Consider the following 26,020-nt stretch of genomic DNA (forward strand, 5'->3'; position numbering starts at 1 on the left):
TTTGTGCAGTTTTTCCCCCCATTCTAAAAGGCGGAAATGCTTCTCCTAAAGCTTAGTTCCAGGTAGCAAGAGCCTTAAGCTAAAATAGGCTGGTATTTTTGGCCCCGCCTCTTTTGCCTTTGGCCCCGCCCACCCCTGGAATGCAGCCCCCAAGAACTTCTCTGACATGGGCTCCAGTCCTTGAGCTGAAACAGTTTCGACATCCCTGCCAGACACTATGTCACTTGGGAAAGGGGATACGCCTAATTAAGGTATGGAATTCACTGCCATGGGGTGTGTTGAGATGGCAATTGGCTTAGATGGCTTTAAAATGGGATTCGATGCATTTCCTAGAGGAGAGATCTATCAGTGGCTATTAGCAACGAGTGGCCATATGGTACTTCCACGTCTAATGGTAATGTACCTCTGAGTACTGGTTCCTGGGGAGCAAACAACAGGGGAAGGCTGTGACCAGCCTGCTTGTGGAAATTCGTGGTTGTGAATTTCCCAGAAGCATTTGGTTGCACTATGTGAAAGGGGAAACTGGACTAGAAGGACATTTGGTATGGGGGAGCAGGGCTGCTCTTATGTTCTTATAAGCCACGTGTTCTATCATTGAATTTGGGATGAAACATGATCCACATGATCCTACGCCTTCTTACTCCCTGCTTTTTCTGTTTAACATCAAGCCTGAAGAGGCCCACTTACACTGGCTGCCTATATGCTTCTGAGCCCAATTCAGAGTGCTGGTTTTGACCTATAAAGCCTTACACAGCTCAGGACCGCAGTACCTGACAAAACGCCTCTCCCAGCGTGAACCGACCCATACGCTATGCTCTGCATCTAAGGCCCTCCGCTGGGAGCCTCCTCCAAGGGAGGCTCAGGGGGTGGCAACAGAGAAGAGGGCCTTCTCAGTGGTAGCCCCCTATTTATGGAAAAATCTCCGTGACAAGGCATACCTGGCGCCAACATTGTCATCTTTTCAGCACAAGGTTAACACTGTCCTCTCAGGTATTTGGCAGCATATAAGGAGTCTCTTTGATTGTCTCTGGCTGATGGTTTTAAATTGTTTTAGATATATGTTGTTGTCGTGTATGCTGTCTGTTCTATGTCATTATGTGAATGGTTTTATACTTTATATAATGTATTTTAATGGTTTTTATTTTTTGTAAACTGCCCAGAGAGCTTCAGCTATGGGGTGGTATAGAAATATAATAAATAAAATGAAATGAATGAAGAGTTCTTTGAAACATGAAAGGTAGCACATTCTTTTTTATGATACTGTTCCTGGTTTGGATTTTCAAATGGGCAGTCCACTAATACTGCCCACTTCTTGGTAGGCATTTCCATGATCATGGTACCATACTGTTCAGCTACAGCAATAGTTGGAACTGGCAGTGTCTGCATTTGTGGTTTGTACCACACTGAGAACTGACTTTGAACTGGCCCTGGGCTTACGATGTCTGCATCGCTGTTTCTTCTGTAATATACATAGATAGACATTTTGTAAGCCAAAACATACTTCATCATCCACTCAGTTTAGTTATTCTTTGTAAAAACAACAACAACAACCAAAAAAACCCCCTGTATTTTCAATAGTTTATCATTTGTTCCCTTTTTGGATGTGGAAACTAAATCCCAGCAGAAATACAATATTTTCTGTGTTAACTATTGCTTGCTTCCTTCCTCCAGGAACACCTGTCTTTAAAGAAGTACATTGTGGATATCATGGTAGAAAGCTCCATCCCAACAGAGCCCTTAAAAGATGGTGAGGAGAGGCAGAAAACAAAAAAGAAGGCCAAGAAACTAAAGGCACGGATGAACTCAAGGTATTGAATTTTTTTTTCATCTGGCTTTGCAGTATGTAAAGCTTGTTTTGTTTTTCTTTTGTCCTTCAAAAAAAATTGCCTTGGAAATCTAAAAGAAAAAGAAAACCCTTTGAAGTTATTTGCTTCAGGAACATCTTGAAAATAACACTGATGAGCCTAATTTATGGCCACTTTCTCTGATTGAGGAAGAAAACTGAATATCGATCTGGAGCCCTTGCTTTCACCTGTTAAGAGCTTTCCTCGTAATTGGATGCCAGAGCCCTGCCAAAACTGTAGCCTCTTCTAGCATACAATAGTATGTTTAAGTATGTGTAAACCATGCCTATTTTTCTTCTGAGCTATTGATTTTTAAAATGAAGTATCAAAGAAAATCAATAGTAATCAACAAATAGAAGCCAGTCGGCTGGAGTGTCAAATCCCCAGGCTGGGTTTAATCAATTTTGTTGCCTGCCACAACAAGGAAAAGTTAGAAATATCTTAAAATGGAAAGTGAGTTGTCAGACCTGCAGTTTGTCATTGGCCTAAAATGTGACATCCGCGGATCAGAATGAAATGAGGGGCATCATTCTATCATGAGTTTGCCTTGGAGCTCCAATGTCCCTGGCGGAGGTTATCTCCACTCCAATATAATCTGTCATTGATATTGTTGTTCTTTAAATGACGTCCTATTTAAAGGATTCCTTTCACTTAGTCAAAATCCATTATAAGCAGTGAAATATTGGCACGGCTATTTTTAATTGCCAGGGGGACATGTGTGAATCCATTCAGTAGCTTTGTTGTTATAGGTGTTTGTATAGTTTTAGCAGCTTTATGATATTGTAATAAAAATGGTTATGCAGTTACATAGCAAATCTTCCCACCTTTAATTTGCATCCATTAGTTTGATGCTTTCATTTCTTCTTTTGAATCCATGGCCAGCATCACGAATAGGCTTATTGTTTAGTCTGCAACAGCTTCTAGATAAGTTGGCATTATTTGCAATAACAGTGCAGTAATAAATACATGGCATAACCTTGCATGCTACATTCAGTAGGACTTTGCAGTGCAAAAGGAAGTGATTCGTGGTATAGAGCAGCCTTCTCCAACCTGGTGCCCTCCAGATGTGTGGGACTACAACTCCCATCATAGGCTAGTGTAGAGCAATGGATGGATGGTGTGAAAATCCATCCACTGAAAAAAACCCTTTCTAGGTTTTTAGTCTCAGTAAGCAAGCACATTATTATTATTTTTTGGTCTGTTAATTTTGAGCAGAAAACGTAGCTTATATGATACTTAAAGATGAACCAACGCAGTTGGGTTATATTCAACTGATAAATCGTTGAGCCAGAAGAGTATAAGGGTTGTGTATGAAACCAGCAGTCAATAAATAAATAAATAAATAAATAAATAAATGGAACAAAATGGAAAGGATGGGAAGTGCAATCCTAAGCATGTTTGTTCTTATTTATTTAAAATGTTTACATACTGGCCATCATCATTATTAGATTTCAAGGCAGTGTACAAAACATAAAGACTCACTAGAAGTAAGTCACTGTGTACTTTTGAAATGTACCTTCCCAACCTCTGAGATCTGGGGATAAGAACCTTCTGGCGATCTTGCCATCTGTTAGGCTGCTGGCTGCTACCATACGAGCCCAGGACTTGTCCAAGGTATTTGTTGCCTGCGGCAAATAACAAGATGGCTCCCCTCCCCCGCTAAAAGTACAAAACCCAACTGGACTGGAAGTTGAAACTTTCTTTGATGCTGAGAATGGGACTGCGCTCTCCAGCACAGCAGCAGGCTAGTTTTAGGGGGTGCGAGGCAGGCTGCATGGTACATGGCTCTGTCTTTCAGCATCTTGCTGCTTCTTCCCAGCATACCTCACTTTACCTAATGTAGGGCCGGCTATGCATGAACCTGTTCAGTGTTGGCCCCCAAGCTTTGGAATCAGCTTCCTAGCACTCTGCAAAGTTTGAGGAACTTCCCCCTTTTAAGTATTTATTTATTTACAATGTTTATATACCACTCCACATCAAAAGATTTCAGAGCAGTGATCAGCAAGGATAAAAGAATAAAACACCATGTTAAAACAATTAAAACATTTTAAAGGACACAAGTTCCGATAAGGCCGGAGTTAATAAACCTGTAAGACCTTTCCTTTTTTACACATTCTTTTTATTGCTAGTCGTTTATTGGTGGTTTTTAATGCCAGCTCTTGATTTTGTTTTGTCTGCTTGTAATTTTATTTGCATTGTTAAAAATTGTACCCTGCTTTGCGAATTTGATAGGATCAAAGAGCAGACTAAAAATAACCTAAATATATTTCAAAAAATAAAGTGTCCATAGGAGTGCAGCCTTAGAGCATGTACTAAGTAGAACATTTAATTTTAATGCCACGCCCTCTGCTCTACCTTTAACTTACCACTTGGTACTTCTCTAAGTAACAGCAAATATTATGCATGTTGAGGAGATTCCTTGTACCCAGTAAATTAAGGAGATTATAATAGACGCAACATTAAGGCTCTTGTTTCAGTTTGGAGTAAGCCTCATAGAACACAGTGGAACGTGCTTCTGCATAAACATGCAGAGGGTTGCACTGTGTGAATTTTAATCTAAATGGTTAGATGAAGAAATAGCTGGAAATGGATAGGTTGGAATGAGGTTAGATTTTGGATTTAAAGAAATTAATTAGCTGGGGGCAAGTAAAAGGTTGAAGAGCAAGACCGGATCTTAATCCATCTATAGTGTGAGCTTAGAGTTGGGTTATCCACATAATTCATTTTGGTATGCATTTGTAGGTGTTATGCCTACAATTGTATGACACATCATGATGCAAAACTTGCCCAGCTTAAGGACATGGAATGTTAAACCCACTTCAAAAATGAGGAAATAGTAAAGTATTAAAATTGAGGACAAGCAAGTAAATGCACTCAGATGGGCTTGTATTGCATTCTAAGCTGTTAGATCTTAAATCAAAATCAGTATATGAAATCACCCATAATGGCAGAGGTGAATGAAGGGACAATTCGTGATCAATGAGATACCTTATTCTCTTAAGTTTTCTTGGTCTTATTAATAATATTTATAACCCCAAGCCATTAAGCTGGTACTGCTATAGCTGATATATAGCAAAGTAAATTATTCCATATTAACATGTATGTGATGCTATCAAAATAGTGCTTCAAGATCCTTACAGTGGATTGGTGACTGCAGCTTTAATTCTGAATTGCAGGGAAATGTTATGGCATTAATGAAGTCATTGGTCTGTTTTTTCAAATTGTGTAGGAAAGTCTCCACTTCCCAGAATGGTTGATAGTGGTTTAGTTCGATGACGAATTAGTTTGCTTTTCTGGATGATGTTCAAGTTATATAACTTTTGCCACTATTTAGAAACAGCATTTTAAAATGTGCTTGCCATTTTGGGTTATCACATGAATTGAAGGAAAGAATCATCCACCCTCTTTCTGGACAAAACAAGTCCCATTTGCCAAACTAGTGAAATGAGTTTGAATTTAGTGTTGTTATTGAATGGGAAAATGGCATTATATAGGTTAAGACAGAGATTACACTGCACATCTTGGGTTAGCCAAAGAAACAAAGCACGGCCTGCCTTCCAGCCAGCAAGAAGGTAAGTATGAAATAAACAAGAAAGATAATTAAGGGGCAAAGGATAGCCCAGGGCATGTATTTGGTGAAGATAAATATTTGCAGAACGTACAAAAGCTACTTCTCACTGACTTTGTGCAAACTTGAAAATCAACTTCCTTGCTTGTCACTATAATCATGTCATGTCTCTCTCCGAATCCTTCCTTTCTCCTCTTAGATAAAGGTCATGCTTTTCATCCTTGTCTTAAAAGCTTTTCATATTTCTGCCTCTCCTTACTTAGCCACCCATGTCTGTCTGTCTGTCTGTCTGGTGCACCCAATCTGCTTAGAGAATCTAGCAGGTTTGGAGAATTACTAGAAAGAGTAAATAAGAAGTGCAATTAACATGATCTTTTTCTCATTCACGACATCAAAGGAGGATGTCTTCAATGGGCATGGATGGCTATGAATTTATGTATTTTAAAACCTGAGCTGCAGATCAGATGAGTTGTGTCAAGATCTCAGTGTACTTGATAGAGAATGCTGCCAACATTTATTAACTCAATCACTATGTTAGATATAAGGTGTAATTCTGTTCAAACATTTGGCAGTTGGATTCTGTTGATGTGAATTCCTAAGTCTCCAAATGCCATGAGGAAGTAAAAGGCAGTGCAGACATAATACTGCTGATTGCTACCCCATGATTAAGCAGTTGTGAACGGGCTATAGGATTTGTACCTTCCTTCACCTAACACTACTTCTTCCCTTCTAAGCAGAGATCCAGTAAGGTGTAGTGGTTAGATTGTTGGACTTAGATTAACAAAGACTGCCAACCTGCCCAGTCACTGAGGTCATTAGAGGGCATGTCCCTGGTGGTTCCACATGGACCCATGGTCTGGCTGGAGTCCACTAGGAAAAGAGCCTTCAGTGTGGTGGCCCCCTTCCTGTGGAACTCCCTGCCTTTGGAGGTCAGACAGGTGCCAACATTGTGTTGCTTTCAGCGCCTCCTGAAGGCATTGTAATTTCGAGGGGCCTTTTTTGAGTGACCAGCCAGTTTATTAAGTTCAGAATTTGTTCCTTTTAAAATGTTTTAATTGTTTTAATATGGTGTTTTATTCTTTTATCTTTGCTGTTCATTGCTCCGAAATCTTTTGATGTGGAGTGGTATATAAATATTGTAAATAAATAAAATACCTGGGTTCAGATCCCTGCGTGGCCCCAAGCTTATTGGGTGACCTTTGGCCAATCGTTCTCTATCTTTCTTGCCTATCTCACAGGGGGGTTGTGAGGGTAAAAGAGAGGGACTATGTAAGGTTCCCTGAGCTCCTTGGATATTAATTATTGAAAATGTAATAATAAACACCAATTCCGAGTTTCAGCCAGTTAAGTGTCACATCAGCATGCAACATCAGCTTTAGTTAGTAAGTTTATTGTGAAAATGTATATCCTACTTTTCTTATGGATAATTCAAAGTGGCTTATGGAAACTATTAAAAACAATAAACATCAGGCTAAGATCAAAACAAATATGGAGTGCAGACCAGATGATCATTGCAGAAGAGAGCCAAAAGCCATCAATAATCAATAGCTCAGAAAGAGTAGCCTATATAAAAAAAAAAACTTGTTGGAATTGGGGAATGTTGCTAATAAATAGGATCAGCCTTGTCGCTAGGAGCTCTGGAAAGCGTCGCACATGACTGCCATACCAGTTCGTTTCCTACATTTTGCGGTGTTTTTTTAAAAGTGATTTCAGTATAATCTTTTTCAATGAAATGGCCTACTACCTTGTAGCACGTTTCTTTCACTGTCAAGGTTTGCATACAAGAGCTACGTTTTTAAAAGTTCTTCATCAGTGATATTTAGTTTTGCCAAGCAAGCCTGTTTTACATTGAGGCATTGAGTCACTGGATGGGCTGGTGAATCACCTCTTTGCCAGAGCCAAGTTTAACGGTGTCAAAGAAACAATTGCCTCTGCCTCTGGCCCTTTGGCATTTAGCCAAGGTAAACGTGAATGCTTTTTAATTGTCAGAACAAGTTTGTGCTGCTGATTCCTCTTTACATTTCCCTAAAGTGAAGCAGCTGCTTATGTATGGCTTTTCTCTTTGCATGGGGGAAACTCATATAATTGCATAAATTGCTAAATGCTGTAAGGAAATATTAATGAGACCCAAACATGCACTACTAAAGGCTAGAGAGTTGGGGGGGGGGGGGCATGTCTTTCCATTGATAATAGCCAGCATTGACAATGCTTTAATGTTAGAAATAGCTTTATCTCCTTGGTGACAAGTTCTGCAGTTGATGCTTATGATGATGAATGCTTCAGATGTTTCAGCATACAGTTATTAAAACAGGAGCAGAGTCGTTTGACAGGTTTGGGGTAGCTTGTGCTGTTAACAGGACAAAATTGCCTAAAAATTAACCTAGTTTTTTAAAAGACCTGCTAACTTCTACTTTTTCAACAATAACAAAAATATGAAAAAATAGAGGGGTCAAACGGTAAAAAGTATACAATGCAGACTGTGCTTTGTGTAAGCCATAACCAATATTTTAAAATGTTTTCTTCTGCAGGGCAAAGGAGTATGAAAGTGTAATGGAAGCAAAAAATGTCTCTTGTGACTCACCATACAAAGCAAAGTAAGCATTTAGTCCTTGATTTAAAATTGACACATTGTACTTGGATAAACGTGTATTCCTGGAATATTCTCATGCCATCCATGTACATGGTGCCTTACAAAGAATGAGAGCACAGGTCCCTGCCCCTAGAGACTTACAAACTAGAAAACAGACATAGGAGAGATAATGGGGGAAAGTGGGAGAAATGGAACAGGGTAGGCGAAGGATGAATATACAACTAGCTCAGGTGCATGTACTTACGCTTAATTACCGTAGGGCAGATAACTCCAGATATTGTTGCATCCCAACTCCCACCAGCCCCAGACAGAATGGCAAATGGTCAGGTATGATAGGAGTTGTAATCCAAGAACATCTGTTGGACCACATGTTCACCATCCCTACAGTAGGCATTCTTTTTCAGATCACCTTCTTTTACTTAGAAAGTTATCTATAATTTTCTCCAGCTTTCTTAATATAAAAACTGCCTAGTTTCTCTCTGCTTTTTTTCCCACCTACCAAGGAGCCTGTGTGTTTTCCCTAAGGGTGGACATTCCAAGTAACAGCTAGATTTTTATATTTTTAAAAATGGGGGATCAACCATTTTTTGTTACCTTTATCTCAGCAGTCCTAGGTGCAACCTCAACCCATCACAGCACCTGGTGCAGGCTAATTTGAATGTCTGCTGCCTTCTCCCACATTCCATCTTAAGACTGTGAGTAAATGCACAGTCTGTAGCTTGAACATCAGCCACTTTTTTCCTTCCTACCCCCCTTTTTTTGCTTTGTTTATCATCACTTATAAGGTTACTCCAAGAGGTTGTACACACTATGTTGTACACACACCATTTTGTACACACACACACACACACACAGAGGAATCTAGGTGAAATCCTTTTAGAATTATTAGGTGCAAGTGGGTGTGGCAGCAAAAAGTTGCGGTGTACTCTTCCTCCTAAAAGAGGGAGCTCCTGTTCCCGGTTCTAACCAGCTATTCCCTCCAAGCAGGGCTTTACGCACTCTTCCCCCCTCCCTAGCAACTTTTCTTTTCCTTTTTCCATCTGTGGGCTCTATGTTCTGTGGCTGTTAAGCATGCTTGGTCCTCAGTGGGCTCTTTCTGGTTTTGTTTTGTTTTTTGCCCCCTAGGCTTTTAGCTCCCTGAAGAATGTAGATACATACCTCTTGTTTCTCAGTGGGCCTGTTTTGTCTATGATCCTGGTGGTGATCACCACCTGAGTTCGCTATTAGAAGGAATAATGATTTCCAATCTCAGTTCTTACAGAGAAACAGGACTCTTTGACTCTCTGTGTGCCTGTGTGTGAAAACTCAAAAAGCATGCAGTGTGTGTGTGTGTGTGTGTGTGTGGGAACCGTTGCCAAAATCCATAGCAGAAGTAAGAAGCTAAATTGACTTTATTAAAACAAAAAAAGTTTGAATCTATAATTGCAGTATTGAATGTACAAAATGATTTCAGTGCTGATTAAAGGCAATGTAAATATTCTTGTACAGATTGTTGTTGCTGCTATTATAGCGTTTAAAATAAACCAAGTGCTGCATATGCGCATATATATATATATAGTTTAAAAGACTCGTTTTGCATGAAGGCTTACAATCTAAATATTGACACAGGACTAAACAAGGGGAGGGGAGGGAGGGCAGAAAGGGAGCTTCAAATATGCAGAGGTAATGGGCTGGATCCAGAGATGCCCTGCTACATGCGGAACACATTTTCCCTGTACAGAACTGCTGTTTTGTACCTCGTGCTAGGACGTGGTGCAAAAAAAGCTAAACCAGATCGAATGCTGTTGTTCTGTTTGTGCTGTTGTTCTGTTTGTGCAAGTTGGTTGTGCAAGAGCCTGCACAGTCCCTTTGCACAAGCAGAAACATAAGGACCTGCCAGTCCAGGCAAGCCATTTGTGGAACAAAAAGGGCAGCAGCATCCTTCCGCTCACGGTTCTTTGGATCCACCCCAAAGCCGAACTCCTAAAGCACCACCATCGTTGATACGGACTGGTGGAAGTTTTCTCCCCACCCATTTCCTCTTGCAGCTCCTCTTGATCCTCTCTCTTCCCCAGACTACAAAGCCCTGGAAAGGGGTCTCCCAGTAGTTAACTCTCTCTTGGTATCATCTAAGCTTCATAAAAATAAGGGAACTATCAGTACACCAGAGTGAAGAGGCTTGAGAATAGAGATTGTCATACGAGACACGTTGGACGGCAGAGCAACTGCTTGTTCTTGGATGCCTTCTGGAGCATCTACACACTTTGAGGATTTATTTGCTTTATTTGTGCTCTGTGTGGAGGTGCCCTAGAAGACCATTTTGGAAACTGCAACTGGTACAGTGTGCAGCAGCTAGAACACTTGTGGGAGCTAGGTGCTCGGATAATATCACTCCTTTCTGTATCATTTACATTGGCTGCCTGTTAGTTTCTGGATTCTGGCGCTGGTTTTGGCCTTTAAAGCCCTAAATGGTTTGGGATTGTGTTATGTCAGGGGTGGGCAACACGCGGGCTGCATGCGACCCCCAGGGCCCCACATTGCGACCCCTATTCCACCCTCCCCATATTTTAAGTAAACGTTTTAGAATAAAAAATGTAGGATCTGTAGTGGCTATGGAGCCACTATGCCAAAAGGGTTAAGTTTAGCTTGAAAGCAAGCTACATTTATCCACTGTAGTGCTATGGAGTGATTTGTCACCAAATTTTGGCAGCAAAATAGTGATTTCGGCACTTTTGGGTGGTACCCTGCAGACCGTGGACCGGCCTGGGGGGCAGAAATGGCACCCGCACCTCCAGGAGTTGCCCTCCCCTTCATTATGTGAAGGGCCACTGCAACCTTTATAAGCTTGCCCAGGCATTAGGATAAGTGTCAGAGGCCCTGCTGTTTGGCCAGCCACCAAGAGCTATTTGGGTGTTAGGGACAGGGCTTTCTCAGTGGTGGTCCCATTTCTTGGGAGCTCCTTCCCCAGAGAGATACATATGGCCTCAGCACTGCTGACTTAACCCCCCCCCCCGCCCCCGCCGCCCTGCTGGAGATATACTTATTCCAGTCTTCATTTGGTGCTTAAAAATCATTAGCAGCTTCCCTCCCTCCCTCCCTCCCTCCCTCCCTGTGTGTGTGTGTTTAATTGTAATTGTATGTTCACGCTTTTGTAATATTGCAAACTGCCTTGTGAGGGCAGGGGTTAAAAAGCTTTTAAATAAACAATAGTGCATTTATAGCATTTACGTACTGCCTGTTTGCCAAAGCTTTCAAGGCAGTTTAAAGTTTAAAATACTATTTTATTTATTTATTACATTTCTGTACCACCCAATAGCTGAAGTTCTCTACGAAATGCTGAAACAAAACAAATTCAAAGGCAATAAAAGCACTGAATTGTCCTTGGCCATTGGTGGCATCTTCCAAAGCTGATGCTGTCAGCTTCTTGGCATCACCAACTCCAGGATTTGGGGGCTCTTGGGCAAGAGGCCCCCCCCCCGACGCTATTGCCATTGGCTAGCCTATTGGCTTGCCTTCTCCATCTGGCCTTGGACCGCACCACCGCCTAGAACAGCCTTCTCTAACCTGTTGCCCTCCCGATGCATTGAGCTAGAACTCCCAGCTGAGGGATTATGGGAGTTGTAGTCCAACACATCTGGAGGGCATCATGTTGGGGAAGGATGGCCGAGAAGAAGAGGTCAAGATGCATGGAGGAGGCTGCTGCTTCTTCTCCTTGCACGAGGCACTGCAACAACATGGAGGGGGACATTGTCTTCAGCAGGTACCCAGCAATGCCAGCCTCCAAATGCTGGCCCTGCACAGGTCCTCAGCTTCAGTTTTTCCCCTTGGAGGAGATGCCATAACATTTGCCTGCAATTTAGAATTCAGCTGCAGCCACCAATCTGCTGTAAGCCCTATTTTGATGGCATCACACACATGTTAATATGGAATAATTTACTTTGCTAAATATCAGCTATAGCAGCACAAGCTTAATGGCTTGGGGCTATAAATATTATTAATAAGACCAAGAAAACTAAGAGAATAAGATATCTCATTGATCACGGATTTTCCCTTCATTCACCTCTGCCATTATGGGTAGTTTCATATTCTTTAAGTGCCCCTGGGAAGGTAGCGGCCGCTCCAGTTGGGGCACTCTCAAGCCATTGGTGGTCTCTTCAGGATCTGTTGATGTGATCTTGGACCTGTGTGCCCTGAGGGGCAAGCAGAAGAGGAGAGCCCCAAGGCAAGGGAGCTCACTTCACCAGATCCTGAAGAGACCACCAATGGCTCAAGAATGTCCAACTAGATACTCTTCCTTTCCTCTACAAATACATTTTTTTTTAAAAAAGCTTTCATGATAGTGACTGAATTCGGAATAAACTTCCTACACAATCCATCACAGTCTGAAATTTGGAAGATGCACTGAGGGTCTTTGCAATAGCACCATGGATGGAGGCTGGATGAGCTTTTTAGAAAGAAGGAATAAGGTTACCTTCTTTGAGTCAACAAACAGCTCAATTCAGAGTTTACCTTGTACTGCGCCAAGAAATTAAGCAATTCTGTAACAATTGAAGTAATCTAAGAGAAGGTAATTTTATCTTCTGCGTTAGGAAGGGGAAAAGGGAAATAAGAAACGTTTTGTGATGTTGAAACGAAACGCTGAATCTTCAGGGTTAAAAAAAAAGGAAAAATTGTAAGGCCAGACAGAGGGCTGCTCTTCGACATGACTAAAGCTGGAAAAACTAGAGTAATACAGCAGAGCCAACACTGTCTGATGCTTGTTTTCATAGGGAAAAAAACTATTTTAAAACATATCCTTCAAGCCAAAATGCACAGTAGTCTAGTGAAAGTTTACAGCCTTGAACCTGACTGATAAAAAGCAAATCCTGGCTAACAGCAGGAGTAGCATGCTTTAAAAACAAGATCCAGTGTTTAAAATCAGAACCATTTTATAAAATAAATCTTGGCTCCAATCCAGTTTATGATAGTCATGATGAAGGCTACAATCCTAAATATATTAGGATGTAAGCCCTGTTGAAGACAGGAGGGCTTACTTCCAAATAAACATATTAGTTGCGACTTATTTGTTCCATTAGATTCAATAGGACTTAGTCATGACTTATTTTATCTTGGATTGAGGCTGTTACTTATGTCTCACAGTGAGGCCTTTCAACCTATCAGTTCAGATGGAGATCTTTCTTCCTAATAGTAGTAATAATGTAGTAGTAATTTATTAATACAATTTATATGCCACTTTTCTTTCCACTCTGAAAATCCCCCCAAAGTAAAAACAACCACAACCACATAAAAACATGAACAGATGCAATCAAAATAATCAGGATCATATCAGAATCCATAGCAGCAGAGGTGTAGCACAAAACGAACCCCCACCTGACCCCGATGCTCTCCAGTACAGAGAGTGGGGCAAAAGAGCAGGAGGGAAATGGGAGATCCAAGCTCTGGGTGCAACAACAGAAAAAGCCCTGCCCTGCTTACCTCCCCGCCTCATCTTTGAAGGTAAGGGGATGCTGTACAGGAAAATAGGCAGGGTTTTTCTTTTTACAGGAACAAACAAGACACAGTAAAAGATGAATGAGCAAACAAAAGATGAATAAGTTCAACATCTGAGGCCTTCACCAAGGAAATCCTCCAGGATCTGACACTGTGCTTTTTCTGATGTCAAAAACGGTCTCTTTCAGAAAGCCTTTGGCCGAACCTACCCACTTCTATATTTAGATTCAAACAGGATTTTGGCTGCACGTGGTGGTATATATTGTCATGTGCCAGCACAGTGGGTTTTCCAGCTGACAGTGGATTTTTGTGGTTATGGTTTATTTTCCCGCTGTTCTCTTCTGCCGTTGGTGTTGTGCTTGCTTTTGGTATTTATTTACGTCTTCCATTATATGTCTGAAGAGCTTCTGTTTTAAATATTATAGTATAACCATTTACAAGTTCAAGGGTTAAGTGTAGCACAAATATAGACTGTTTTAGTTGTTCAGATAGTTTAATAAATTAGCATGAGCTTTCGTGGGCTGCAGCATACATACCTTACAACTTTCATGGGTTATTCCTACATCACTTGTTCTGATGAAGTAACCCACGACAGCTCATTCTAATTTATTAAACTATCTGAACAACTAAAACAATTAGTCTATATTTGTGCTACGCTTAACCCTTCTATTTTAAATATTTTACTCTGGAAGCCCCTTTGAGGGGGGTTTATTATTAAGTAACATGGGAGATAAATCATAAAAAACACAAAATGAACTGCGTTTTTAAAAGGAACGCCCAAGATTTTAAAAGATTCTGTACCCTGTTGCTGCTGTTCAGTCACTTGGAGATCTTTATTGTGACAAAGGGACCTAGAGGAAAACAGTTGGAGGTATCCTGTAGTTGCCAAATTAGGAACATAGGAAGCTGCCTTATACTTGGTGAGACCATTGGTTTGTCTAGCTCAGAATTGTCTAATTGGCAGTAGTTCTCTAGGGTTTGGGGGGGGGCAGGCAGGAGGGGTCTTTCCCAGCCCTATGTGGTCATGCCATGTGGTCATGGATTGAACTAAGGACCTCTTGCATGCAAAGCAGGTGCTCTATCACTGAGCTACAGCCCGTTCTGCTTTTATCTAAGAGGGCCTTCTCCGCAGCAACCCCACACCTCTGGAATGGGATTGCCATCGGGGGTCCATCAGGCCCCATCACTGCAGGCTTTTAAGAAGGCCCTGAAGACTTAATTGTTTACTCTGGCCTTCCCATGCTTATATTTTACTGTACAGTTCTGGTTTGTAGCTGCAAATGTGTTGTAGGTCTTTAGTGCTGTCTAGGCCGGATGTTTTTATTACTGTTTGCTTGTAATGATTTTTTGCTGTTTTATTACTGCATCCATTTTTATTATCTGGAGTAGTATTGTTGCAAGCTGCCTTGGGAAGGCTCCTGTCCTGAAAGGTGGCCTAGAAATATTGTAAACAATAAACAAACAAACAAATAAATGATCGAGAGACTCACCAGTCTAATGACTGATCAACGCTGCTATTGTTATTTTTTGAGTGATAATATGAAAAGTGCTCAAATGCTGGAGGATGCTTTGGGGAGGGGGGGGGCAGAAGACCTCAGAATCCCAGAAGGCAATCCGCAAACAAAAACCCAATCTGGGCCTCACAGCGCATCTCATACCTTGAATTCTACTGTAATATAAACACACATTTTGCTGTAATCCTGTACCCACCTACATGGGAACAAATCCCATTGAACTCAGTGGGCCTTTCATCTGAGTAGACTTGCCTTGGATTGCACTGTTTATCTCTTTTCAGCACATTATGATCAAGGAGGGCTCAGTAAAATGTTACAGGAATGTTCATTTTCCCAGTTCTGATCTTTATCTTTCTTCCCCCCGCTTTTTTTTTTTTTTTTAAATTTGGAAGGCTGCAGCGATTGGTCAAAGACCTGCTAAAGCAGCTTCAAATTCAAGACAGCAACAAAGTCTCTGCTCTGGATAGGATTTTGGGAGAGATTTCACGTATTCTGGAAAAAGAGGTACTGTAACTTATTGCTCAATGCATAATTACTTGGTAGAACACACACACATCTGCACACACTCACAGCCCTTGTGTGGATATAGTTAAAAAGTATTTACGTGCATACGTGTATGTCTTGGGAAGGTATTATTCCAGGGCATGGTCTGAAGGCACATGAGGCAGCCACTTTGCTGAAGCTAAGCAGGTTTGGGTCTGGTCAGTGTTTGGAGGGGAGACCATCTGGGAACCACATGTAGCCACCTTGAGTTCCATGATGGAAGGAAGGTAGGGGATAGAGAGACAGAGAGATAGAGATAGAGATATCTGTAGGATTTAGGACATCATGTATATATAGATACTACAATCTCAGTGAATGAGTGACAGTGCAATCCTGTGTATGCTTAACTCAGAAGACCCAGTATGCTTAATGAGGCTTTACTTCCAGTGACATGTGCATAGAATTGCACCCTATCTCTCACGCATGTGGATGTGGAAAGAGTTACATAGATATATAGAGAGGGAGAGATTTGGCAATATATTTTATTACTGTAATTGTATATTGTATTCTATGGTTAGTGGGTGGAAAGGTGGGTTATCAATGTATTAAACGTAATAAAATAAACCAGTATAGACACACTGGGCTGGTGTGTAATTTCATATTGATTTTATGTTTAAATTTTCTTTTCAACATATTTTATTGTAAATATAGGAGAAAAAAATACAAGCCATTCGTTAGATAATTATCCTTACATCTCAATTACAAATCTGTTAAATTAGAGAGAACAGTCGTATGGACATGTATAATTGTTAAATGTATTGTTCCAAGATATAACAAAAGTCATTCATTTCCCAACAAATTGAACATCATACACTTGTTGGCATACGTAGAGAGTAGATATGTTTCATTTTTACTGCCACATTCCAGTTCTTATACAATGAATTGGATAAAGGGGCAGGATACTCTCCTAAGAATTTTTTGCAACTGTTTATACGTTAACATTTCACAATCCCGTTTTTTCCACACATCCCTTCAAATAATTCAGAAAGACTCTTAACAGCTTCTGATATTCAGTAATTTGTTCAATATAGAACTGAACTAATTGCCAGAATATATTTTACATTATTATTTCTAAAAGTTCTATACTGTCTTTCTAACTGTGTTGCTGATATGTACATGTTTCCAACTGAGTCAATTTCGTTCTTCTTTTTTCCTGCAGAGGTTTTATAAAATTACATTAAAGCAAATGGCAAAGAACCTAGGTTGGCTTTGGGGTTGTTGTTTTTTTAATAATACCCTTCCCTTTCTCCTACAAGAAAGGCCAAAAAAATACAAATACACCTGTGCCCTATAAAATGGCATAAAAGATGCCACACAAGTAAATTAAAATTGAATCTATAGAGAACTCTCTGCAATTGCTTTCACCTTAAAATGCCTCTCTAAAAAAGTACATTTTTATTTGCCCCCTATACTTTTACGGGCTTGGCGTTGTCTTTGGGAAGGGAGTTACATCTACAGATGTCATGTCACAGTTCAGACACCCGGCTCCTTGTCCTCATAACTTACAGGATGATGGAATATAGAGCAAGACCTCACTCATTGATCTTAGTTTTGGGAACAGGGGGAGACGTAAGGGAGAATGCATTTCCTAAAATCCTTTTTCTCCATCTAATTCTAATATATTGTTCCTGAAGTGGGCATTTCTCCCATTTCATCTGACGTTGTGAAAATCCTTAACGCTTTAAACATGCAGAATTGAAAACCACTGCATCTTGATTCAGTCTCATGTACAACAATTTCTCTGGTTATTGGTTAAAGATGAATTCAGCATTGGCTTTTGAATAGCGACAGAGTAACATAAGCTTTTTGCGGCTTATCAGCAGCTTTTCAGACATGTGTATGCCATTACAACAAGTAAACAGAATTTAAACAGATAGACTTGACATGGAATCTCCCCCCCGCACCCCCCAATTACTGGTCCTGTTTTTTAAATGCTACAGCCAGGCTTGAAGCTGGCAGTATGTCACACAGACCTTACTAAGTAAGTTCATATCTGCCAAAGTTTATAAGCTGGTGGAAGCTAGAAGGCAAAATGTTCCCTGACCCATGCCGCCGAGTGTAATGTGGTACAATATCAGATTCTGGCAAACCCTGCTTTGGTTCAGGTTCATTGAAATCCAAATACCACAAGCAGTGGAAGAAAAATAAATATGGGCTGGAGAAGGATATGCCTGAAAACGGAAGATCTGTGCTGTGTGATGTCTGCGCTGTATGTCTGCATTCACATGAAGGAGCACAACTGGACTATTCTCTGAGGAGAGCGCTCATGTTGATGTATCCAGCCAGTGGAGTCTGGTAGCTCCGATGTCAGTGGGGTGGTGAATCTGCTCTGGGTTTCAGTCAGAACCAGTCAGAAGTTTAAAGTAGGGCTGTGTGTGGACCCCCCGATCCAATTCAGAGGCTGCTTCCGGGCTTCCAAGGCCTCTGCTTTGGGGCTTCCGAGGCCAATTCAGAGACTTGCTTTGTCCTACAAAGCCGAAGCGGGATTCGGGTATCTGAATCCTGCTTCGGCCTCCCAACATGCTGCCCAGCCCCCAGCTCCTTACCTGGGCCCGTGTTCGGGAGGGGGGCACCGCCACTGGGAGAGCCACCATTGCTGCTGCAGCTGGTGCTGCCAGGGGAGCCACTGCCGTTGCCACTTCCTAGGCCCTCTTGACATGTGCCAGCAGCTGTCTTGTTGTTCCAGGGGATGCGGGGAGCCATTTTTAAAATGGTTCCCCTGCTCCAGAACAATAAGACAGATGCTGGCGTGTGTCTGTAGGACCCAAGTAAGGAGCTGGGGGCAGGGTGGCGGCAGGGCGGCTGGGCTTCCACTTTGCTTCAGGCCGCGTCAGGCTGCCTCGCCTCGGAGGCGGCCTGAAGCACCCTTCTTTGAAGAGCTTGTGCTTCAGGCTGAAGTAGTGCACAGCCCTACTTTTAAGGAGCTATCCAAGGTGTGGAGCAGTGGAGCACCTTGGATAGCTCTTTTAGAGTTCTGACTGAAACCTGGAGTGGATTCACTGCCCCACTGACATCGGAGGCACCAGCCTCCACCACATGCAGCATAGGAAATATGTGTGGGGAGAAAATATACCCTGAAGTTGACTATGCAGTAATCTAGTAATCCCGCAGTGCGTTTTCTATGGGGCTGTCTTCAAAGACTTGTTGGAAACTTCAGTTAATCCTCATAAACCATTATCTTGAATGTAATGTACAAGACAGGAAAAAAGCATGCATTAAAATGTCATCCTTTATTTATCTATTTAAGGTATTTTTATTCCGCTCTTCAGCTAAAAAGACTCCCAGAGTGGCTTACGAATAATACGTAAAAAAGACAGTCCCTACCCATAGGCTTACAATGTAACAAGACACAACACAGAAGGAAAAAGGAATAGGGAGCGAAGAGGGGGAAAATAAGCCCTTCAGCATGCTGGAATGGCTGGTAGTGGTGACGGTTGAGGGAGGAGGAGCCTTCATAGTGGTGGTCTTCAGCAGGACTGGTGGAATGGCCCCGCTTCCCCTCTCACCTCCCTTGGCATACTGCCTTTGTAAACTGCCTTGATTGTTTTTTCCAGAAAGGTGGTATAGATATTTTAAATAAATAAAATACATAAATATAGCCTTCTAGAATAGCTACTGGTAATCCTGTTAAGGACCTAATGTCTGTTGTGCCACACTCATTAAAATGTCATCCATTTTGTTATTCATTTGTTAAGCTAACTTTTAGCTTCACAAGAGAGAAGGGAAGGGGAAGTGGCTCAGGGGAAGGGCTGTGTTTCAATGGTAGTGGTATATTTTCCAGCATTCCAGATCATGTGGACACCCGCCATGGGTAGAGGAGACTCTCCTTTTTCAGAACATCACTGTCCACGTGTAGAGGGTGACAGAAATGCACAAGGAGGGGCAAGGCTAGCACATTCCCCCTTTTCACGTGTTTAGCCTACCCAGTTAAGGAATGCGTGAACAGCGCTCTAGTTTTCCATGACATCTGAACCACACATATTAAGGTTTGCACAAAGGATAGTTTGCCTCCAACTGTCATACCCCTGCTGGAGGAATCGTCTTCAGAGGAGGAGCTAGAGTTGCCAGAGACAAAGAATGCCATGAACAGTCCATGCCAGAAGACCAGGAGGAGCCTGGGCTCTTGGGTGAGAGGTCTGCAGGTCCATCCCCACAAGAGGGAGGGAACTCCATGTCTGAGACAGAGGCTGAGTCACCCCCTAGCCCCCAAGAGTGATGGCATCTCAAGAGGCAGGGCAGAAGAACCTCTGTGAGGAGTGTCTGTTTACAAAGGAAGGCTCCTCATGAGTAAAAGACTTCTTGTGAGAAGGACTTCTTCCAGAGCCTCTGATGTGATGCAGCTGAGTCCTAGGTGGGGCTCTGGAAGCTCCAGTTTATAAGCTTTGAGTTGAAACCTGCTTGCTGTTGAAACAGCACCTGACCTCAGCTCCTAATACTTTGACGCCCTGGTATTCCTTGAACTGATCTCTTGTGCTGCTGTCCTGTGGACTCCTATAAGTAAGCTTGGACTGCTTTTGACCATTCTTCTTGTTAAATCCTTGTTTGTCACCGTGTTCTGTGAACTTGCTGTCATTGACCTTGGACTGACAACTTTGCTTCTTGCCTGCTCCTTGACTGAACTGGGCTTTGGGGGATTTCAGCTTTGGACCATTGTTCCCTGTCCAAGCCTAAGCCCCTGTAAACAGGACACCGAATAGAATTGCAAACCCAGTTCAACACATGGTTTCCAGTTCTGGATTGGAGACAAACAATGGTTTGTGCAAAGCAGGGAGACAGAATATACAAGAGGGGAGAGAGAGAGCCCAAAGCCTGTTCACATCAGCCAGACCATGGTTTGGCCATTACATCAGACTCAGGTTCAGACCTTTATGCCATACATTTCACAATACATGTGGATAATCTTATGACCAATAGGGTAGAAGATGGCTTTTAAAATGAATTGGTTCCCCACTTCTGGGTTTTCTGCTTTCAGGAGTATGCTTTCAGGAGTTTTTAGGAGTGTTTGTCTCATTCTTTTGTTGTCAGTGGGAAGGTTGGGAAAAAACCTTGTTTAAAATCATTAAATGTATAACCAATTAAAAAGCGGCCATTTCTTTAGATTGGGAAGGGTTGTCACACACACACACACACACACACACACACACACACCAAGTTTTAAGCAGCTTGTGACACTTCTGTAACTCAAAGGTTTATTGTGATAGTTCTGACCCTATAATGGGACACCGTTTCAGTATAAATAATTTAAATCTTACACAGAAGACAAACTGTTCTTTAGGCCTCAGGGTGGATAAGGAAAAGCAAACATATGTACAATATTACAAATATCTGTTCTTAATTGGTCCATTTAAGGAGAGGGTGTGTATATATTTTAACAGGAAAACATAGATTCTTGTTGCTAGCATTGATAGCCATCAGCTAATAGAATAATAGTTATAACTCTTCTCAGGAACTGTTATAAACATGAACTTAAAATGTTTTTAAAAACAAGCCTGTGGTTTAATCAAACATGTATTTTTCGTTATCACAAGTAGATATCTTGCGATGGTAGAGCGGTAAAGACTGCGGGGTTGTATTTCTGATTCTGTCTATAATCATACCATTGCTAATTGTGCCGTAATACAGTAACCTAAACAAACCTTATTGAATTATCCTCACAAATTCATTGCAAGTCATTTTACTACAGGGAATGTTTTGTAGGTAGTACAGCTAGCAAAAAAAGAGAAGTATGTGTTTGTGTGTGTGAATGATACTGTGAAACTCTATTTGTCTTTATTTATTGTGAAAAGTTATATACTGTCTTTTATTTATTTCTCAACAAATTAGCAGCTTGCAAAAAATCAAACTAACGATTACAGAATGAGCAAAAACCCAACACAATATACAGGAGAAATAAACAGCGGAAATAGCAATCCCAACCAGTGTAAAAACAAAATAATAACCCTCCAAACAGCCTCAATTGCAAAAGCCTCCTGTATAACCTAGGGTTTCATCCAGTGCATGAAGTTATAGAGCAGAGGTGGGCAACTTGTGGCCTTCCAGATGTTTTGGCCTACAACGTCCATCAGCCCTAGCCTGAAACATCTGGAAAGCCATAAGTTGCCCACCCTGATATACAGTACTGAGGTTAGGCATCAGATCCAGTTTGTTTTATGAGTGGGCTGCTCAGAAAGAAGTAATGGAAGTTGTAAGTATGATGCCAAGTCATCTCATACTGCCTCTCCTCCTATTTATTGACTGCATTTCTTTAATTTATATCCCACACCTTCATCTTACATTTATGTTCCCAGGGTGGCTTACAGAGTGCCCCCCCCCCCCCCGCTGTAAAGACGTTCTCAGCCCCTGGGTTAAGACCAGTACTTTGAACTGAGCTCTGAACCTACTGGGAGCCAGTGGGGTAGTTTCAAGACAGACAAGATATTATCCCTTTGCCCAGCCCCTGTTAGCACAGTCCCTGTTAGCAATCTAGCCACAATGTTCTGGTCTAGCTGCAATTTCCAAACTGTCTTTTAACAGCGGCCCCACGTAAAGCACAATGCAGTAATCCTAGTTGCCATGGCATGGATAACTGTGGCCAGACTATCTTACCCAGGAAGTGTTGCAGTCAGCATACCAGCCTCAACTCATACAAGGCCCTTCGTGCCACCATGGCTGTTCAGACCTTCATCCCAAATTAGGGATAAACAAATCTGTTGGTTTTGCCCTCCTACATTTGATTTTTTTAAAAAAATCTCAAATTCTTTCCATCCCATTTAGGAAGAAATTTGCGAATTTTGGTAAGTTCTTATCTTAAAAAAATGAACCAAATGAAATTCTCAGCCATCCCAGTCCCAAATACAGCAGTGACATGCTGCGTGAGAGAAAGTTCTCCTTGGAGCTCTAGTTGGAGATTTGAGAATCTCTATTCCTCTGTGAAGATCTCGTGACTAAACAAAGCAAAGTGAATTGGAAATTCTTTGCTGATGATTAGCTAGCTGTGGGGCTGAACCATATGGCCATGTTGCTGCTCAAATGTCAAAACATGGCACCACTGATTTTCCCATAGTTCCATGGAACGGCCAAACTGCACAATAGGCAGGATGTAGGTATTCCTGGTAATAGTTTGCGAGGTGCTGCTCAGGTCTATGTGCAAAAGGCGTTTGCAATACCAATAAATACTAACACCGCATTTGCTGAAACGGTTAAGGAGGCGCCAGTGATGAATGACTGATCCCCTCCCCCAATGAATGAAATAAAGATAGTGCTTTACATTTTCTCAAAATGTTATTTTTCTTGCATTTACTGACACTGCCAAAACCAACCACTTTAGTGTAACAAGAAAGGAAATAAACTGTCAGCGATATTAATGTAGCAAAAAAAAAAAAAAATGACATCCTTCCTTACTCAGCTACCAGGAGCTGTACGCAACAGAGTTTTCTTCAACTTTGGGTAGAAAATGCTTCACTTGTGTTACGTCTTCCTTTGGTGAATTCTTTGATGATTTAAGCAATCATATTCCTTTGTCAGTATTCATAAAGATCAGAGAAGTGCCAATAGGAATTGACTGTGTTCTGACAATCATATCTCGGCTTAATAAACTGAGATATGAAGAAGCCTTTTGCCTGGGCGCACAGCCCCTTTGATTCTCCCTTCACGTATATGAGCAAGCAAATCAGAAAGTCTTCAGTTAACTATAGTTCCCCATTTTATCCAAACCAGCAAACTATGGTTTACAGCTTCAGAACAAGTAAGGGTATTAATGCTTTGAAGATAGTTTAATAGCCTCGCTTTTTCTGAAGCTCAGATAAGATCATCTGAACTCTCCCATTATTCAACAGTTGATCCCATATTATAAGTTTTTATTCTCTTTCGTTCCATCTGTCCTTATTTGCCAGGGACAATCCTCTATTTTTCTGGTCCCTCTGCATTGATGAATCACTGTCCCTTTTTTGTCTTTTTCATAGAATCATAGGGTTGGAAGGGGCCTACAAGACCATCGAGTCCAACCCCTTGCTTAATGCAGAAAGCCTTATTCCCAGGGGGACTCCCATCCAAGTACTAACCAGGGCTGACCCTGCTTAGCTTCCAAGATCAGATGAGATCTGGCACATCCAGCCCCTTTTGAGGATGTCTTGTTAAACTATCCAGTGGTGAGCTGCTAGCATTGTAATGCTTCGTGATTCCACTCCCTCCCCAGGTTCTCCAAGTAGCTCCAGTGCTGAAGGAGTTGCACTGGTTACCAGTTGTTTTCCGGGCCAAATTCAGGTGTTGGTTTTGACCTTTAAAACCCTATATGGTTCCGGCCCAGCCTATCTTAAGCAGCGCCTCCAGCAACACCAGACAGGCCGCTTAACAAGATCAGCCTCGGATGGCCTTCTCTCTGTCCCATCAGCCAGGACAGCTAGACTGGTGGGGACGAAGGAGAGGGCCTTCTCTGTGGTGGCCCCCACTCTGTGGAACTCCCTCCCTAGGGAACTCCACCATGCCCCCTCTTTAATGAGCTTCCGCCGCGAACTAAAAATGTGGTTGTTCAGGCAGGCATTTGGGGTGGGTTAGGGTATTTTTAGAATGATGGTTTTACTGTAGAATTTTATTGTTTTAAACTGTTATACACTCTGTACATCACCTAGAGTGGCTGGGTGACCAGCCAGATGGGCGGTTAATAAATTTTATAAATAAATAAAGTAAGTTAAAATTCTGGGTGGAGAGCATATGCCTCATCTCTAGTGCATGCACATAAACACTACAGTGCCATGCAGTGCACAATCTGCCATTTTGCATATTTATTTATTTAAAGTATTTTTGTCCCATTCCTCTACCAGAAAAAGGCTCTTGGAGTGGTTTACAATTAACCAGCAAAAAAGAGAATCCCTGCCCATGGGCTTACAATTTAAAAAGACACAGCACACAAGGAAAAAGGTATGGGGAGGGAAGAGGAAAGAATTAAGTAGAGTGTTAAAAATTAAGTAGACTGTATTGCAGCTGCCGGGGCATAGCTTGAAAATGTAGGATAGTTGTGTTTTTCTAGTATATCTCTAACCAAAAGAACAAACACACTTCTGACTGAGGATGATGGCAGTTGTTGTCCAGCATATCTGGAGGGCCCCAGGTTGGGGAAGGCTGACATTTGCTCTTTTTTCAACTTTGTAATTTGTTTTACTGACCCTTACTGCTTTTGTGTGTTTGTAACTTACACATATAATCCTTATACTTTCCTAATTTAAAAAAGGCACAGTTGTCACAAAAAAGGAAGAGAGAGTTGATTGTGGCTTTATAATAGCGTTCTGTTGTACAGTGGGAAAAGGGAAAAGGGAAGACAAATACGGCAGTGTTCATAAGGAACAGATCTCTCTCCCTCCTCCCCCCCCAAGCATTATTCTGCCACCAGTGAAGTCTCATTATTTCTGAGTGTCCTAATCAATAGGGTCACAAAAGATTGATTTCAGCAGCTGTCACGCTGTTTATGACACAGATCATATATAGCCATTTATAGAAGTGGGCAGTAATTCTCTTGTTAAGTTGCAAGTCAAGAAATCAGTGGACACATCTCAGCTTGTCGGGGGGCGGTGAAAGAGATCTTGATAGTGTCAGTCATTGACTGAGAGGAGGAGACTGACACTGTTAATTGAATTTCCCCTGGGCGCATAAAAAGAGAAGAAAAGACCCCAATGCTGTGGTGTAAGGGGGAGGAGGGAGGGAGGGAGGGAGTAGAAACTACAGAAGCTGTCAGTGTGGGCGGAACTGTTTACTTTGATTTAACTTTGCTAATGGACGGGCCTGGATGAAGAATCGCCCAAAGGGAGAACGGAGTTCACCGCGGTAGCTCCTTCCCGCTTACTAAAAGTCGTTCAAACTTGCATGTCACAACAAATTGTTTTTTAAAAAGGGGAAATAAAATAGTTGTTTGCTAGAGCCCCTTTTAACATCATTGAGGGACAATGTTTCCCCACTTTCTGTTTAAACGTTGTGCTTAGCGAAATAACCATGTTTGATCATGTCAATTAATCATTTGTAATTACTGAACAGATTGCGCCTTTTTTTTTTTTGCCTGCATATGTTTGAGGGTTTTTTTAGTCATCCCCGAAGCGAAAACAATTAGTTAAAAACTGGTGCATCTTCTCCTTTTGCGTGCACACAAAAACAAATGAGAGGTACAATCTAACCAAGGTTAAACACGTTAAGCCTGCAGTCCTATGCACACTCACTTAGAAATAAGCCACACTGAACTCGGTGAGACTTCTTTCTGAACATGCATAGGGACATCTCAGTGGTTCAGTGCAGGTGCAACATTTCCTGATCTCTTAACCATGGTTAGGAGAGAGCCAGTGCAGTGCCATGGTTAGAGTGTCAGATTAGTGCTAGAGAGAATCTGCTCCCAAAGGCCGGCCCGGCCCTTCCATTAAGCAGAGTGAGGCATTTGCCTCAGGCGGCAAATGTTCAGTGGTGTGGAGGGGGCAGCAATGGTAGCCTCTCTGCCATTCCTCTCTATTTGAGGGCAAAGCAGTGTGTTCCAGGC

The 26,020-nt window shown here is 41.8% G+C and overlaps 1 protein-coding gene across 11 annotated transcripts in view; it reads left to right on the forward strand.

The window, feature by feature from the left end:
• SCAPER (S-phase cyclin A associated protein in the ER) overlaps positions 1 to 26,020 on the forward strand; it is a 238,025-nt gene that overhangs the window by 103,135 nt on the left and 108,870 nt on the right. For all 11 annotated transcript variants that reach the window (XR_014785311.1, XR_014785312.1, XM_084816787.1 and 8 more), the window contains 3 exons: positions 1,672 to 1,808; positions 7,941 to 8,006; positions 15,378 to 15,489. Coding sequence is in view for 9 of the 11 variants with exons in the window: in XM_084816787.1 (XP_084672913.1) it covers positions 1,672 to 1,808; positions 7,941 to 8,006; positions 15,378 to 15,489 (315 nt within the window). In the remaining 2 variants the exon portion in view is untranslated. The remainder of the gene's footprint in view (positions 1 to 1,671; positions 1,809 to 7,940; positions 8,007 to 15,377; positions 15,490 to 26,020) is intronic.

This window comes from Heloderma suspectum, chromosome 11 (assembly GCF_057233095.1).
Source record: "Heloderma suspectum isolate Gila_16-S chromosome 11, 16-S_ref, whole genome shotgun sequence".
NCBI lineage: Eukaryota > Metazoa > Chordata > Lepidosauria > Squamata > Helodermatidae > Heloderma > Heloderma suspectum.